The 16587-nt window shown below is 40.6% G+C and overlaps 1 protein-coding gene across 4 annotated transcripts in view; it reads left to right on the plus strand.

The window, feature by feature from the left end:
* LOC109889942 (protocadherin-15-like) overlaps nucleotides 1-16587 on the plus strand; it is a 266187-nt gene that overhangs the window by 144343 nt on the left and 105257 nt on the right. For all 4 annotated transcript variants that reach the window (XM_031823570.1, XM_031823571.1, XM_031823569.1 and 1 more), the window contains exon 19: nucleotides 13856-13984. In XM_031823570.1, coding sequence (XP_031679430.1) covers nucleotides 13856-13984 — 129 coding nt within the window. The remainder of the gene's footprint in view (nucleotides 1-13855; nucleotides 13985-16587) is intronic.

Below are 16587 nucleotides of genomic sequence, written 5' to 3' on the forward strand. Positions count from 1 at the left end.
TACAAAAAGATGTCTAATAGACTGAGAAACAGTAGAATAGGAGATTATGGTGTTAGATTTATAGAGTGGGAGAGATTGTGTGCAATTGATGAGAGAGAGATTTATACACTACGGTCGCCATTCTGGGATGCAGTTATCCCCTTCTCCAAAAACATAGCAAAATGACATCTGTTTCAGTAGCTATAGCTAGTTAACTATCTAGCTAGGTGTCATCATCTTAAATATCCCTAGTTAAAAAATGAGACAATTTTCGGATTTGGTTGATGATGGTCGGACCCGGTCTGGCCAAGTCACACTAGCCATACCAAGCAACAGAGCTAGGTAGCTGGTTAGCTTGTTAAGTTCTTTATTTAGCTAGCTAGTTATTTTCATGAACTGAAGTTAGATTTCAATAGTAGAACAACAAGTGGTTGCCTAGCTTATTGTTAATGATATGGATTACTAAATCCTTGAAAAAAATATAACAAATTATTGCAGTTTCCGGTCATTGTTTTCAGGCTGGTTGCATTGGTGCTAGCTAGGTAGATAGCTACCCCAGAAGTGGGTAAAAACATTTGTGATTGACTTTGTCATACTCCAAACCGAAGTCAAAGTAGTATGGAGGCCTACCTCCAGTTTCCAAACTATCATCAATGTTGAAAAATGCTTGATTATACTTCTGGATTTTGACAAGCTAGGATGAATCAGGTGCAACTGCTTGGGAAGTTGTGATGTGGTTAGCTGGCAGGCAGCAGCTGCAGGAATACCATAATTTCTCCCTGTCTCTGGGATGGTTGTATGTCCGGGAGAATGTTGGACTATCTAGCTAACAGTTTTTATCCTGCTTGTTTGATCCTGATCTTAATTCAAATTATTTTCCATTCGGTCTAATAAATAATAGCTTATTACCAATGTGGTATTGTAAACACATCCTGGTTGCTGTGTGTACTTGTTTGCAAAGAAAAAAACATGTATGTATGTATATACAGCTTTGACAGTGCTACTGACCCTAGTGGTGGCGCTTGGCTTGCGCAAACAAATTATTTGCTGTGTATATTTTTTGACACGCAAAGACCCAAATGGCATTCCATACTTGCAGCCTGAGTATGCATATTGGTCAGGGAGAAATCCAAACCATTCTAATAGGAATTAATGGCAATAGAGCCATAATCCTAATTTTACATATGCAGGAAAATAAACACAAGGCATGTGATATCAGAAATTGTGCAATATAATTAATGTCAACCTGAAATATTGTAATACAATTATAAATACAATTTATACAGGTTTTATACACATGTTCTGTATAAATAGCCTCTAAAATATATGAAGCTGTACTTGTTGCATTTACATTTACTTGTCTATCATCAACTGATTTCAGCCAGTGTATGGATGTCAATTGACTGTATTGTTTGAATGGAATGTTGGCATATTTGCAGTTAATTTGAAACAATGTATGGAATCATTCCTTTAAAACTATCTGGTTGGCTAGGTAACAAACATACAGTGCAGATCAATTCTTCAAATTCATTATTTTACACTATCACAGCACTGGCAAACCTTGGTTGACCCAAATATAATCAGGGATGTAGAGTCAGGGAGAATCAGGGTGTGCAAATGTCATTTACACAGCTTTTTATTTGTGAAATAGCATTTACTCACCTTTTTATTTTGTAAATTAGCCTTTACCAACTTAATATTGCGTTCCCAGTGTTGATCAGAGCTCAGAACGCTTATATTCTTTATTACGGCGTTATTATCGCACCTGCCTCTTTGCGAACGAGTGGAATCATTCTATTCAACCAGCTTATATGAACAGGAGTTAGCATTTAGCAGTCACTTATTCTAAACCTGAAAAGGGACAACTTCTACATGTTATGCAGTGAAAACATATATCCAAATTGGACTTGTTACAATACATAAATCATAAATCATGACAGATTTGATGAATATCCACTTTGCTAGATCAGACTTGTTGAATGCGTGCCAATCCGGCGCCTTTTTCTATCCCCCACGGTCTGCGTTCCATTGATCTCCTTACCGCATGTATGGAGGGCCCCCCTCCCGATTCCCCTCCAATCAAACAGTCAAATCTACAACCTCATCTTCAGGCAAGGACACACCATTACACACACAGCACCACACCTCTGTCAATGTGCCCCAACAGTACATTACACTGATAAATATCAAGCAGATGCAAGCGTGTAGCTACATATCCAACTCAAGTGTTGCTAGCAGACACTGACTATTGATGTCAGATCACAGACTATTGACGTCAGTTATCCAAATCAAATGTTATTTGTCAAATACACATGGTTAGCAGATATTAATGTGAGTGTAGCGAAATGCTTGTGCTTCCAGTTCCGACAGTGAAGTAATATCTAACAAGTATCCTAATAATTTCCCAACAACTACTAAATACACACAAATCTAAAAGGTTGAATGAGAATATGTACATGTAAGTATATGGATGAGCGATGGCCGAGCGGCATAGGCCGCTCGGCCTATTTAGAGTGCATTGTATAAAGTGACTAGTGATCCATTTATTAAAGTGGCCAGTGATTGGGTCTCAATGTAGGCAGCAGTCTCTGAGTTAGTGATGGCGGTTTAGCAGTATGATGGCCTTGAGATAGAAGCTGTTTTTCAGTCTCTCGGTCCCTGCTTTGATGCACCTGTACTGACCTTGCCTTCTGGATGGTAGCGGTGTGAACAGGCAGTGGCTCGGGTGGTTGATGTCCTTGATGATCTTTTTGGAATTCCTGTGACATCGGGTGCTGTAGGTGTCATGGAGCGCAGGTAGTTTGCCCCTGGTGCTGCATTGTGCAGACTGCACCACCCACTGGAGAACCTTGCGGTTGAGTGCGGTGCAGTTGCCGTACTAGGCTGTGATACAGCCCAACAGGATGCTCTCGATTGTGCATCTGTAAAGGTTTGTCAGGGTTTTGGGTGATAAGCCAAATTTTTTCAGCCTCCTAAGGTTGAAGAGGCGCTGTTGCTGTTGAGCCTTCTTCACCACACTGTCTGTGTGAGTGGACCATTTCAGTTTGTCTGTGATGTGTACGCTGAGGAACTTAAAAAACGTTCCACCTTCTCCACTGCTGTCCCTTCAATGTGGATAGGGGGTGCTCCCTCTGCTGTTTTCTGCATTTGACTCCATCAATGCAGGAAATTAATGGAAATTGAATTCATAAATTGAAACGATCCCCGTGTGAAAAGAATGTTCAGTATACAATTGATGATCAGCTTTTCATTCGTTTTCAGAAATCAAATAACCCCAAATTAATAGCCTGCAGGCTAGTATAATATTATGTTGCCAAGTTGACTAAAGAACTAACCCATCATCCATAGAGACTAAGTACTGTTGGTAGATAATCCACTGCACTTAACCCTCAAAAGGCTACTCTCCTCTATGTTATCCTCACAAATAATCCTGATAGGTATCAGTCTGGTGTTTTCTGTAATGCCCTTAGTGATCGTGTTCGTAATGGCTGCTCAGTGAAATGACGTGTCCTGATTTGTCATAGGCGCTTCCTTCAAGAACTGGCCTCTGTAAAATGGTATAGAATCAGCTTGAACCACTTCTGTCGAAGACCTTCTTTTTTGATAGTTTCAGTGGTATTGTTAATGAACACGCCCCCATAAAGAAAATTAGAATAAAAAACAGGTTCAGCCCCTGGTTCGACTGTGATCTTGCAGAGTTACTCCACATCAAGAATTGCATTTTGCGAAAGGCTCGGCACACACATACTCAGGCTGACTGGCTCTCGTTCAGGCAAATGAGAAATAAGTGCACTCAGGCTACCCGGAAGGCCAAAGTTAGTGACTTTAAGGAGCAGTTATCTCTCTGGGTCTAACTCCAAGACATTCTGGAAAACGGTTAAAGACCTGGAGAATAAACCCTCCTCCTCACAGCTGCCCATGTCCCTTAATGTTGATGATGTGGTTGTTACTGACAAGGAGCACATGACTGAGCTCTATAATCACCACTTCATTAAGTCAGGATTCCTAATTGACTCAGCCATAACTCCTTGCCTGTCCAACATTTCCTCATCTCCCACCCTTTCTAATGCAACTAGCCCTGACGCTTCTCCCTCTTTTCTCCCTGCTCGGATACAAAGTTTCTCCCTGCAGGCAGTCACTGAGTCCGAGGTACTAAAGGAGCTCCTGAAACTTGACCCCCAAAAAACATCTGAGTCAGATGGTTTAGACCCTTTCTTCTTTAAAGTTGCTGCCCCTATCATCGCGAAGCCTATCTCGAACTGTTTTAACCTGTCTCTCCTTACTGGTGAGGTTTCCATTGCTTGGAAGGCATTTTGAGCCACGGTTCGTCCTTTATTTAAAGGGGGAGATCAAGCTGATCCTAACTGTTATAGGTAGGGTTGCACATTTTGGGGAATATTCAAAGGTGGACATTTTCCGTGGGAATATATGGGAATTAAACAGGAATTTATGGGAATTAACGGAAATATATGCAAATTAATAAAACAAAAGAAAGGGAATATTGAATGATCCCCAATGATCCATCGCATCTCCCAAAAAGGTTTTCAACATACATCTGTAAAATTATAGTCTAGAAACTAAAGCTTTGGTTGTCTTCCTCTCAGGCTTCCTTGTCTTCTCCCTGGACCTTTTCAATGTCCCTCTCTTGAACATCAGACTCTGAGGCCTCATCTTCACTGTCACTTCCCAACCTTGTTGAGGATGGCTTGTTGTCAGGCACAAAAAGCCTCAAATTTGCCAAGATGGCCACAAATCTTTCAACCCTTGTATAGGTCAGCCTGTTGCGTGCTTTGGTGTGTGTGTTCCCAAACAAGGACCAGTTGCGCTCTGAGGTGGCTGATGTTGGTGAGATTTGGAGGATGATGGAGGCAACAGGGTAAAGAGCCTCATATCCACAAAGTCCCTTCCACCAGGTGGCTGATGAGGTATGTTGTCACGACTGCCATATTACATCTCCATCCCAAAGCCTTTGCTTGGAAGTGTCCTTCGCCAGACTGCCAAGAACCTTGCCCTCATCCAGCCCAAGATGGCAAGACACGGTAGTGATGATACCATAGGCCTTGTTGATCTCTGCACCAGATAGGATGCTCTTGCCAGCATACTTGGGGTCCAATGTGTACGCTGCGGCATGTATGGGCTTCAGGCAGAAGTCTTCATGTATTTCTGAACTGCAGATTCCTCTGCTTGGAGCAACAGTGAAGTGGGCAGGGCAGTACAGATTCTCTGACATCTGCAAGCAGAGTCTGAACATCAGACAGGATGGCATTGTCTCCCTCAATCCATGCAATGGCTACTGCTATAGGTTTCAGGAGTTTCAGGCTGCTTACCACTCTCTCCCAAAATACATCATCCAGGAGGATCCTCTTGATGGGGTTATCCATATCGGCAGACTGTGATATGGCCATTTCTTAGAGAGACTCTTTCCCCTCCAGGAGACTGTCAGACATGATGACAACACCACCCCAACGGGTGTTGCTGGGTAGCTTCAATGTGGTGCCCTTATTCTTCTCACTTTGCTTGGTGAGGTAGATTGCTGCTATAACTTGATGAACCTTCACATACCTAACCATTTCCTTGGATCTCTTGTAGACTGTATCCATTGTTTTCAGTGCCATGATGTCCTTGAGGCGCAGATTCAATGCATGAGCAGCACAGCCAATGGGTGTGATGTGATAGTAGGACTCCTCCACTTTAAACCAAGCAGCCTTCCTGTTTGCAGCATTGTCTGTCACCAGTGCAAATACCTTTTGTGGTCCAGGGTCGTTGATTACTGCCTTCAGCTCATCTGCAACGTAGAGACCGGTGTGTCTGTTGTCCCTTGTGTCTGTGCTCTTGTAGAATACTGGTTGAGAGGTGGAGATGATGCTAATGACGTTAATTATTCCTTGCCCACGAACATTCGACAGAGGTGATCAGAGGTGATTGCAATACAGTCTGATTTCTCTATGATTTGCTTGACCTTCACTTGAACTCTGCATCCAGCAAATTAGTTGATAAAGCATGTCTGGTTGGAGGGGTGTATGCTGGGCGAAGAACATTCAGAAATCTCTTCCAATACACATTGCCTGTGAGCATCAGAGGTGAACCAGTTGCATACACAGCTCGATCAAGTCATTCATCAGCATTTCTCTGACTACGTTCCGCCATTGAGTAAAAAAAACGTCTGATTCCAGGAGGAATATGAGCTGTTGCTATCGATAAGGTGTCTGATTCATAACTTTCACCTCAAATAGAAGTAGAGGAACTTTTGTCAGAGGTTGCTTGTTGTGAGCACTGAGGGAACTTTATGCACTTGACCAGATGATTCTCCATCTTTGTTGCATTCTTCACATATGATTTGGCACAGTATTTGCAAATGTACACAGCTTTTACTTCTACATTAGCTGCAGTAAAATGTCTCCACACATCAGATAGTGCCCGTGGCATTTTCCTGTAAAGATTGGTGGGAAAAAAACAAATACAATTCCATGTACAGATAAATAGTTAAGCAGTTATATTAAACAACTCCTTTGTAAGATAAATGTTTTAAAATGAAACATGTATGGAAACAGGTGAATTAACACTCCGCAGCCTTAAGCAAGTTAAAACTCACATGGTAGCAAAAAACTAGTAGGAATTGTTAACAAGTTAGAAATTATTTAAACACACTTTGCTGTAGGCTACTATTTACTAGTTAATAAAGAATCATGTATGTCGTATAAAATATATTCATCCCACCCAGTATTGTAATCAAAACTTACCAGAAAGCATGTAGATCTTGGCTCAGACAGTGTAGTAGTGTGGGCTCAATAGCATCTCATTAGTGTGCAAGATCTTGAGAATCAGCTGTACATGTGATGGAAGGGTGCGCTGTACATGTGATGGAAGAATGCACTGTGCATACAGAGGGTTGCAATTCCATTGAATTGGAGATAGTTCAACCAAAATATGCCACAAGACTTATAATTGCCTTACAGTATGTGTATCCCACAAAAAATGTTCACTGTTATAAGCTAACTTTTTTATGAATTTAAGCAAAATTCCCCAAATTCCAGGGATTAACTTCCCATAGAAAAATTCTGGAAAAATTCTGGAAATTTACCAGAAAGTTTCCAACCCTTTGCAACCCTACTTATATGCCTATACTATTGTGCCCTGTTTATCAAAAGTGTTGGAAAAACATGTCAATAATCAACTGACTGGTTTTCTTGAGGTCTATAGTATTCTCTCTGGTATGCAATCTGGTTTCCGCTCAGGTTATGGATGTGTCACTACAACCTTAAAGGTCTTCAATTATGTCACGATTGCCCTTGATTCTCAGCAATGTTGTGCTGCTATTTTTATTGACTTGGCCAAGGCTTTTGATACGGTAGACTATTCCATTTGTGTTGGCTGGCTAAGGAGTATTGGTGTCTGTTAAAGGAATTAAATCGCTCTATGTTTTAATACCCAATTAAAATTAAACACTCTGTCAATTCATAAGGATTTGTAATTCCCTTGTTCTATAATGATAGACAGAGCCCAGTCTTAAAATCAGAAAGCAGAGTTTATTCTCAAAAGTACTGAGAACATACACATTTTACCACAGGTTATAAACTGAAAATAACGTCAGCGTTTTCTAAATGTTCTCTCTCTTCTTGACACTGGTAGAAAGGCTCTATAACTCTCAAGCCTTCCCTCCTCACCTAGAGCCAAGGTCAGCCAGTGTAGATAAGCATTCTAGTCAGTCTGGAGATATAGTTCATTCATTTGTACCAAGGAACAGACCGTCATTGTTCTAAACTCTTGACCACATTCACCACATTATATTCAGTACTGGGATCAAGAAAGAAAATTCATACATGTACAGTAACATAATAGTATTCTGATTAGTACATATACAGTAACATAATAGTATTCTGATTAGTACATATACAGTAACATATTAGTATTCTGACTCGTCAGGCCTGATTGAAATGTATACATAATTAGTCATTATAGGTAAAAATTCCCTTAACAGTGTCTCTGAGGGGTCTTTGGCCTGGTTTGCTAACTACCTCTCTCAGAGTGCAGTGTATAAAGTCAGAACATCTGCTGTCTAAGCCACTGCCTATCACCAAGGGTGTAGCCCAAGGCTCGATCCTAGGCCCCACGCTTTTCTCAATTTACATCAGCAACATAGCTCAGGCAGTAGGACACTCTCTTATCCATTTATATGCAGATGATACAGTCTTATACTCAGCTGATTTTGTGTTAAACGCTCTACAACAAAGCTTTCTTAGTGTCCAACAAGCTTTCTCTACCCTTAACCTTATTCTGAACAGCTCCAAAACAAAGGTCATGTAGTTTGGTAAGAAGAATGCCCACAGGTGTGATTACTACCTACAAGTACTTGGGAGTATGGCTAGATGGTACACTGTCCTTCTCTCACCACATATCAAAGCTGCAGACTAAAGTTATATATACACTTGGTTTCCTCTTTCACCCCAGCTGCCAAACTAACCCTGATTCTGATGACCATCCTACCAATGCTAGATTACAGAGACATAATTTATAGATCGGCAGGTAAGAGTGCTCTCGAGCGGCTAGATGTTCTTTACCATTCGACCATCAGATTTGCCACCAACGCTCCTTATAGGACACAACACTGCACTCTAAATTACTTATTTTCCACCATAATTTGCAAGTAAATTCATTAAAAATCCTACAATGTGATTTTCTGGAATTTTTTTTCTCATTTTGTCTGTCATAGTTGAAGTGTACCTATGATGACAATTACAGGCCTCTCTCATCTGTTTAAGTGGGAGAACTTGCACAATTGGTGGCTGACTAAATACTTTTTTGCCCCACTGTTTGTGTGTATATATATATATATATATATATAATTTGTTTTGTAAATCCCAGCCCCTGTCCCTGCAGGAGGTCTTTTGCCTTATGGTAGGCCGACATTGTAAATAAGAATTTGCCTAGTTAAATAAAGGTTAAATAAAATAATAATAAAAAAGAAAAAACTCAGATGAGGTGACTGTGGCAGCCTACACAGCTCATCAAACCTCACCACACCCACACACACAAGTTCCAACCGGGTTGACACTTTAAAGGCCGTACCGTTGGCACCCTCGCCATGTCTTAAGGACTGTGTTGACAGAGAGGGGAGATCACAGACATGTATTTCTTCTAATAAATAAATAAAAGGAGCTCATTAATCAGCATACGACTGATGGCCATATCCAGCCATAAAGAACTGGAGCAAGGAGATGCTGGGCTTTGATAACGCCCGCCCACGCAAGACCCACGCCTAATTAGCCTTCAGGAGCTGGGAGATGTGAGGTCCATCATAGAACAGTTAGTGTCTGCGCTATCATGAAATGTGAAAGAAGAGAGGGGGGCCTATATTGGATGTACAGTGTCAAGAGAAAGTATGTGAACCCTTTGGAAATACCTGGATTTCTGCATAAATTTATCATAACTTTGATCTGATCTTCATCTAGGTCACAACAATAGACAAACACTGCTCTCCTGAGGTCATGCCACAGCATCTCAATTAGGTTGAGGTCAGGATTCTGACTGGGCCCCTCCAGAAGGCGTATTTTGTTTATGATTTACTTCTGTGTTTTGGGTCGTGAACTTCAATTGGCGGACACACAGCCTGACATTCTCCTGCAAAATATATTGATAAACTTGGGAATTAATTTTTCCATCGATGATAGCAAAGCAACCCCAAACCATCATGCTCCCTCCACCATACTTTACAGTTGGGATGAGGTTTTGGCCCCATTCATTCTTTCCTTTACACGGATCAGTCGTCCTTGTACCTTTGCAGAAAAACAGCCCCAAAGCATGATGTTTCCACCCCCATGCCTCACAGTAGGTATGGTGTTCTTTGGATGCAACTCAGCATTCTTTGTCTTCCAAACACGACGAGTTGAGTTTTTACCAAAAAGTTATATTTTGGTTTCATCTGACCATATGACATTCTCCCAATCTTCTTCTGAATCATCCAAATGCTCTCTAGCAAACTTCAGACGGGCCTGGACATGTACTGGCTTAAGCAGGGGGACACGTCTGGCACTGCAGGATTTGAGTCCCTGGCGGCGTAGTGTGTTACTGATGGTAGGCTTTGTTACTTTGGTCCCAGCTCTCTGCAGGTCATTCACTAGGTCCCCCCGTGTGGTTCTGGGATTTTTGCTCACCGTTCATGTGATCATTTTGACCCCACAGGGTGAGATCTTGCGTGGAGCCCCAGATCGAGGGAGATTATCAGTGGTCTTGTATGTCTTCCATTTCCTAATAATTGCTCCCACAGTTGATTTCTTCAAACCAAGCTGCTTACCTATTGCAGATTCAGTCTTCCCAGCCTGGTACAGGTCTACAATTTTGTTTCTGGTGTCCTTTGACAGCTCTTTGGTCTTGGCCATAGTGGAGTTTGGAGTGTGACTGTTTGAGGTTGTGGACAGGTGTCTTTTATACTGATAACAAGTTCAAACAGGTGCCATTAATACAGGTATTGAGTGGAGGACAGAGGAGCCTCTTAAAGAAGAAGTTACAGGTCTGTGAGAGCCAGAAATCTTGCTTGTTTGTAGGTGACCAAATACTTATTTTCCACCATAATTTGCAAATAAATTCATAAAAAATCCTACAATGTGATTTTATGGATTTTTTTCCCTCATTTTGTCTGTCATAGTTGAAGTGTACCTATGATGAAAATGACAGGCCTCTCATCTTTTTAAGTGGGAGAACTTGCACAATTGGTGGCTGACTAAATACTTTTTTGCCCCACTGTAGGTGCGCAGTGCCTTTTTTCTCCACACATAGTGTTGTGTGCTCCTTCCAAACAACTCAACTGTAGTTTAATCTGTTCACAGAATATTTTGCTAGTAGCGCTGTGGAACATCCAGGTGCACTTTTGCAATCTTCAGACATGCAGCAATATTTTGGGGGGGACAGCAGTGGCCTGCTTCTGTGGTGTCCTCCCATGAACACCATTCTTGTTTAGTGTTTTAGATATCGTAGACTCGTCAACAGAGATGTTAGTATGTTCCAGAGATTTCTGTAAGTCTTTAGCTAACACTTTAGGATTCTTCTTAACCTGATTGAGCATTGTGTGCTATGCTCTTGCAGTCATCTTTGCAGGACGGCCACTAATAGGGAGAGTAGCGACAGTGCTGAACTTTCTCCATTCATAGACAATTTGTCTTACCATTGTTAGGTTCTTATTTTCAGTGAAGCTAAACCAAGTTTAATTCTTCCAAAAGGGTTGATACAGCTGTAATTCAGACATTTCACACAATCACTGATATTTAACCCTTTCTCCTAGGCTGAGTCTCCTCCTACCCATCTGTACAAACATCATTCTTTATTGCTAGGCAGGACACTAGTGATACCATGGCCATGAACTTATATTTCTCCCTTAAGTTAACCTGACCTCAACCCCCCTTCATCACTAATCCATGGCTCTCTCCCCTTATCAATGCCGGCCACATGTAATCACTTCCCTGCACTCAACACATTCCAAGCTTAGTTGCACACACTATATACCTTCCTCCTATAACCCTTTATATTCTGGTGTAGGCCCTCTAAACCTTAGCACTCCATCAGTGACATGAATAAGTATATTTTCATATTCTCAGATCCTAACACCATGGACTGATGAACATCACGGCTTTTAGAGACACTTTTGTAACCCTTTCCAGCTTTATTCTTAATCTTAGGTCTTCTGAGATCTCTTTTGATCGAGGCATGGTTCACATTAGGCAATGCTTCTTGTGAATAGCAAACTCAATTTATTTTATTTTTTTATAGGGCAAGGCAGTTATAACCAACATCTCCAATCTCGTCTCATTGATTGGACTCCAGGTTAGCTGACTCCTGACTTCAATTAGCTTTTGGAGAAGTCATTAGGCTGTTTAAATTATATATTCAATATAGACAAGAAAAATACAATAATTTGTATGTTATTAGTTTAAGCACACTATTGTTTGTCTGTTGTTGTGACTTAGATGAAGATCAGATCAAATTTGATGACCAATTTATGCAGAAATCCAGGTAATTCCAAAGGGTTGACATACTTTTTCTTGCCACTGTAGCTATTATTTTCTTCTCTGTTCTCTTTTTTTTTCTTGAAATGCAACCTCTCTAAAGAGAGATGACATGTACTGATGTTATAAAGCTTCGACCTCTCTGAGAGAGATGACATGTTATGTTGTAAAGCTTCAAGCTCTCACAGAGACAGATGACATGTTATGTTATAAAGCGTCGACCTCTCTGAGAGAGATGACATGTTATAAAGCTTCGAGCTCTCAGAGACAGATGACATGTTATGATGTTGTAAAGCTTCGACCTCTCACAGAGAGATGACATGTTATGATGTTGTAAAGCTTCGACCTCTCACAGAGAGATGACATGTTATGATGTTGTAAAGCCTCGACCTCTCACAGAGAGATGACATGTTATGATGTTGTAAAGCTTCGACCTCTCACAGAGAGATGACATGTTATGATGTTGTAAAGCCTCGACCTCTCACAGAGAGATTACATGTTATGATGTTGTAAAGCCTCGACCTCTCACAGAGAGATGACATGTTATGATGTTGTAAAGCCTCGACCTCTCACAGAGAGATGACATGCTATGATGTTGTAAAGCCTCGACCTCTCACAGAGAGATGACATGCTATGATGTTGTAAAGCTTCAACCTCTCACAGAGACAGATGACATGCTATGATGTTGTAAAGCTTCAACCTCTCACAGAGAGATGACATGTTATGATGTTGTAAAGCTTCAACCTCTCACAGAGAGATGACATGTTATGATGTTGTAAAGCTTCGACCTCTCACAGAGACAGATGACATGTTATGATGTTGTAAAGCTTTGACCTCTCACAGAGAGAAATGGACTGGCATCTGATATTGTACAGGGGGGTGCTGTAGCTGTATTTGGACAATCTTTGAGAAAAAAGGTGATTATGGGTGTAAAAAGAGGAAACAATATCAAAGATGTTCCCTGTACACTATGTAGAAATTAAGTTGACATTAACCAGGTCACTTCTCTCCTCCCCTATATCTGAAATGCTTTATGAGGCGAGGAGGATGCCTACCTCCCGGGAATTATTTGTTTTACATTGTATCCTTTCCTTTCCTCCCCAAGGAGGCCATTTTGCGCCATTGTGTAAGCACAGCATGGGATTATATGTTGTGCATATTCAGCTATCTTTCCCGGTGATTTATACGAGGGCCTTGGAGGGTTGTATACTGGTGTCATTGTTTGAAGGTTAACAGCACTATATTGGTACACTGTGACTTCCCATATCATATATTATTAGCAGCATTGGGATACAGAGGATCCTCCTCCTCTATTGAAGGGACTGCCATGTCCTACAGCCATGTCCTCAAACAGTTAATATTATGTGATAATAATTGCACACTGTACAGTATATCCACAAAGATACTGTAGGAATGCTAACAGCCTTTGTTGCATTAGTAATATTGTATTCTCTGCATTCTCCGTGAAGATGAAGTTTGTGTGAGTTAGTTTCAGTAACTATTTGATGTAGTGTCTCAGCATTGACTTCATTAAATTATGTATTCATTAGTAGAGTATATTTGTATTTGCCTAGTCATCACAGGTGTTGTTCTGTAAGTCTGCTTCAGATAAATTATTTTCCCAATTCTTTTGAAAATATTTGATTCCCTGCTGCTTTGGCTTTTGTTTTGCAAAATGTCATTGAATTATTTACACTGTATCATCATACAGAATGTCTTTAAGTTTTAGAATTTAGTTTTGATTCCTTTCAAAGCTTTCCAATCTACCGCAAATAAGTATGTCTGTCTGCTTGTGCGCGTACACAGACACATGCATGCAGGTTCGTGCGCATATACACACACGATCAACTGTTTTTTTTTCTCTCTGTCTTTGTTTCCAGACCTCCACCACCACAGTGAACATAGTGGTGACTGATGTAAATGATAACGACCCTAAGTTTGACCTGACCCTGCCCAGGAACCTCACTGTCCAGGAGGAGAAGGCCAACGTGTTTGTGGGTCAAGTCACGGTAAGCATATGTAATGGGTTAAAGATGCACACAGTGTAGTAAGTAGTATCTTGTTAGAGTTCACCTTGAGCATGAATACAACATTTAAAAAATAACATTCACCTGCCATTTCCTGTTATTTCCTTTCTTTCCACATTCCTGCCTGGCGCGGCTTTTCTGAGCAGGTATTTTTGTATCTTCACCAACCCCAGCTACTCCAAAAGTCCCACCGGTGTCCACAGCAACGCATGTGGCATAACTTCAACACGGCCGGTCTCGATTGGCTGATCTTTCACCCAAAGTGATGTCCCTTTTGACTGGTTCAGTTCAGCAAGGGTTTTTCTAATTACTGTTTTAGATTAATTGGACTGGGAAATAATCAGAGAATAATTCTTCCAGAGTTTTTGTGTGAGCGTGCGTGGTGGCGCGATTCAAGGACCACAGCGCAGTGTTTGTTTTGTTACCTCCTTGTCTTGCCTTGATTAGGTGAACTTAGGGACATGTTCTAATTGACTAGAATACAATGGCTTGATGAAAGATCCAAATATATTTTTTAATTGAGATCAAAATTATTACTTTGCCCTAGTAATGTCAGAACTTTGGTTTGAGCTGTGCTCCGATAGTGGTAGCACATGAAGAGATAATGGGCAATTCCCCCACTTTTCAATCTCCAGCCAGGGCTCTAAAGTGCGACCAAATATTTTGCTGAGCGACTTGGAGTTTTATTTTGGGAGCAACGGGCGACCGATCCACCCCCAAAAAATAATAGAAAAAAGTCAATGCATAACAGTATTTCTCCGCAAAGCTCTTCTCTACATTGTTTAAACAAGACAGGCTAAAGCCCCGCCCCCTGTCACTCAATGGGCGGGCAACACACAGACAGTTCTTCCAGGCTGTGCCTGTTTCTCTCAGAATTCACTCGACAGATTCTTCCAAAGCAACAACGATACTGTTTTCCACATTTCTTCAAAAAATTATTCCAAGTTTCATTTATCATAATATTAGTTTGTGTATCTTACTCTTTGCAAAACGCGAGTTAGTTAGTCTAAGGAAGCTGGCATGTGCCTAAAGCTAATCGCTAACTAGCTAGCTGGCTAGTTAAAGGCCCTTTAGCTAAATGCACTAGCTAGGGCAAAGCAAACATTAGCTCTAATACAGGTTGCTACCAGTGGTGGTGTATATCAGAATGTTGCATGGCTTTTTAACACATGTAGACACTGGTATGGTACTGGAGATTATGAAAATGAGGTTCAACAGTGCCAGAATTTCCCATTAATTGTAAGAGTGGTTTGGATGCTTTATTTACAAATGTATCATATGCTTATCATTTAATAAACATTTATACAAAAAATGTCTGGAAAAAGCTAAAGAAAATATTTCATGAAGTGTATTTAAAGTACAATAGAGAAGACAATGAAGTGATTATATAGAGAAGTGATTATTGCTATATCTATAGTTTGTCCCTTTATCTGAGTATAAATCTAGCAATTAAAACAAGCGGTCAATGATCCATTGTTACCTCTTCATTTGATTACTTAAAATGGAATACATGGATTGTTAATTACCCAAAGTACACTGATGGATGGATGGCCCAGCTAACTTTGTTAATGTGGCCTCTTGTGAGGGCCCTGCTGGACTGCAATCAAGTGGAAACTCTTACTTGTCCAGCTTGTTGCACGTTTAGTTGTGTTTGGATCACGGGGTTAGTGTCCATTCCGAGAAACGGTAACAACAAATGCTCAAAAATAAATATACAATTTGTCTAGTCAAGACCATGTTGCATCCAGACCAAGAAGAAATACAAACTTCCATAATTGTTTTCTTCATTCATTTAATCTATTGAATGATTACTGTTCTGCTGAGGGATATGATAGGTAGTTCATACCCATACTGAATTGTGATGACAATTCACACATTTGTTAATGTTGGAAAGGAGATAAGGGTAATTCCAACATCCTTTATGGAAACTGAAGCTCCTCAATTTGAGTTACTATGTTTGTTTCATCCTGATGACACACATTCACCAACCCAAGAACACCAAGACTTGTCTCTCACTTTGAAGTTCCCACATCTCTCTTATTGATTTAAATGTATTTTGAGTTACTCCCATAGACCACATTATGGCACAGAGATTGATAGAGTACATGTATCAACAGAATACAAAACACATTCATTGGTGCATTTGTAATACTAATAAAACTTCTCCATGTGGTATTGAAGTCCAGCCATTGAGTTCCACAACTCTGCTGGTTGTTATCCATCTGCTGTAATCAGGGACTGACTCAGTCCCGGGACACCAAGTGAGAGGACTCTACTTACAATCAATGAAAATCAGTCATTTACCAGGAAGAAAATGGATCCTGCAATACTGGTTAGAGTTGAATAATGAAAATCGGCAGTACTTCTCAACTTGAAGTCTAGTCTTCACATATGACTCATATCTCAATACTATGAATGGCAGTCCCTTTTTATGTAGTTCTGTAAACATCACTCAACTCTATCCACCATAAAATGGCATTGAAGTGCAGTACTTGACCCTTAAGCTGATGGCAGATGACACTTATGCATGGGTGTTGCACTGCATACTGTATTATTTAAGTATATTTAAGGGATGGCGTGGGATT

Source organism: Oncorhynchus kisutch, linkage group LG4 (assembly GCF_002021735.2).
Source record: "Oncorhynchus kisutch isolate 150728-3 linkage group LG4, Okis_V2, whole genome shotgun sequence".
In the NCBI taxonomy this organism is placed as follows: Eukaryota; Metazoa; Chordata; class Actinopteri; order Salmoniformes; family Salmonidae; genus Oncorhynchus; species Oncorhynchus kisutch.